This window comes from Vombatus ursinus, unplaced genomic scaffold, assembly GCF_900497805.2.
Source record: "Vombatus ursinus unplaced genomic scaffold, bare-nosed wombat genome assembly UNPS02015017.1, whole genome shotgun sequence".
In the NCBI taxonomy this organism is placed as follows: Eukaryota; Metazoa; Chordata; class Mammalia; order Diprotodontia; family Vombatidae; genus Vombatus; species Vombatus ursinus.
The window spans coordinates 1626-2626 of NW_020954795.1; the positions used below are offsets into that span (position 1 = coordinate 1626).

Genomic DNA, 1001 nt, shown 5'->3' on the forward strand with positions numbered 1-1001 from the left:
TCTCTGTCTCTGTTTCTGTCTCTGTCTCTCTCTATCCCTTCCTCCTTTCTCTGTCTCTCTCTCTGTCTCTGTCTCTCTGTCTCTCTCTCTCCCTCCCTTTCTTTCTCTCTGTCTTTCTCTCCCTCTCCCTTTCTCTGTCTCTGTCTCTGTTTCTGTCTCTGTCTCTCTCTGTCCCTTCCTCCCTTCTCTGTCTCTCTCTCTCTCTCTTTCCCACACACACATTCCCTTTCTCTCTCTCTCTCTCTCTCTCTGTTTCTCACACCCCACCGCCACTCCCTTTCTCTCTCTCTCTGGCCCTGACCCCCGAGGGCCTCTCTTCTCTCAGACATGGTAGAGATGATGCTGATGCAGAATGCGCAGATGCACCAGATCGTGATGCAGAACATGATGCTGAAAGTCCTGCCGCCCATGGCCTCTCCTGCCAACGAAGTGAACCCGCCTTGGCTTCGGTCTGCTCAACAGGTGGGCGTGCCTGAGAGGCTCAGCCAAGGTAGATGAAGACAAGAAGGGACAAGTCAGAAGGGACTGGCTTCTGTCTGCATGCTGGGGGCACTAGTGTCTCGAGGATGAGGATGCCCTGGCTGATAAACTGACCACACAAGCACCCATACCCTGCCCAGGCACCGTGATTCCCACACACCCAGCCTCTGGATGAGGGGGCTTCTCCCAGGGGGGCTCTTGCCCTGTGTGGAGATGACTGGACCTAGCAGTCAGTGCTCCCCAAGCCCTGTTCTTGCTCCATGGGGATTAGCCCGGGGAGCCGGGCCTCTCTGGCTGGTTCTGCAGGAGGTAGCCTGCTGACCCCGGCGGAGCCCAAGCCCATGACAGGAGCCAGCCTCTGACGTCCCTGTCGTCTGTGGCTCCACATTGTTGTCCAGGCGCTCATATGGGCTCCCGGAATTCTGTCCGTCTCTTCAAGGCAGTTCCACTGTCTCTCCATACCTGTCCCCTCCTTCTACCACAAATATTCTGGGGGAGCTAAGTCTTGCATAAAATCAAGA

At 55.9% G+C, this 1001-nt stretch overlaps 1 protein-coding gene across 1 annotated transcript in view; it reads left to right on the top strand.

Moving 5' to 3' along the window:
- Window positions 1-1001, top strand: part of CUNH21orf58 (chromosome unknown C21orf58 homolog) — a gene marked incomplete at its 5' end in the record, with an annotated part of 4975 nt that overhangs the window by 1234 nt on the left and 2740 nt on the right. Inside the window, one exon of the mRNA XM_027845756.1 lies at window positions 326-462. Within this exon, the coding sequence (XP_027701557.1) occupies window positions 326-462 (137 nt within the window). The remainder of the gene's footprint in view (window positions 1-325; window positions 463-1001) is intronic.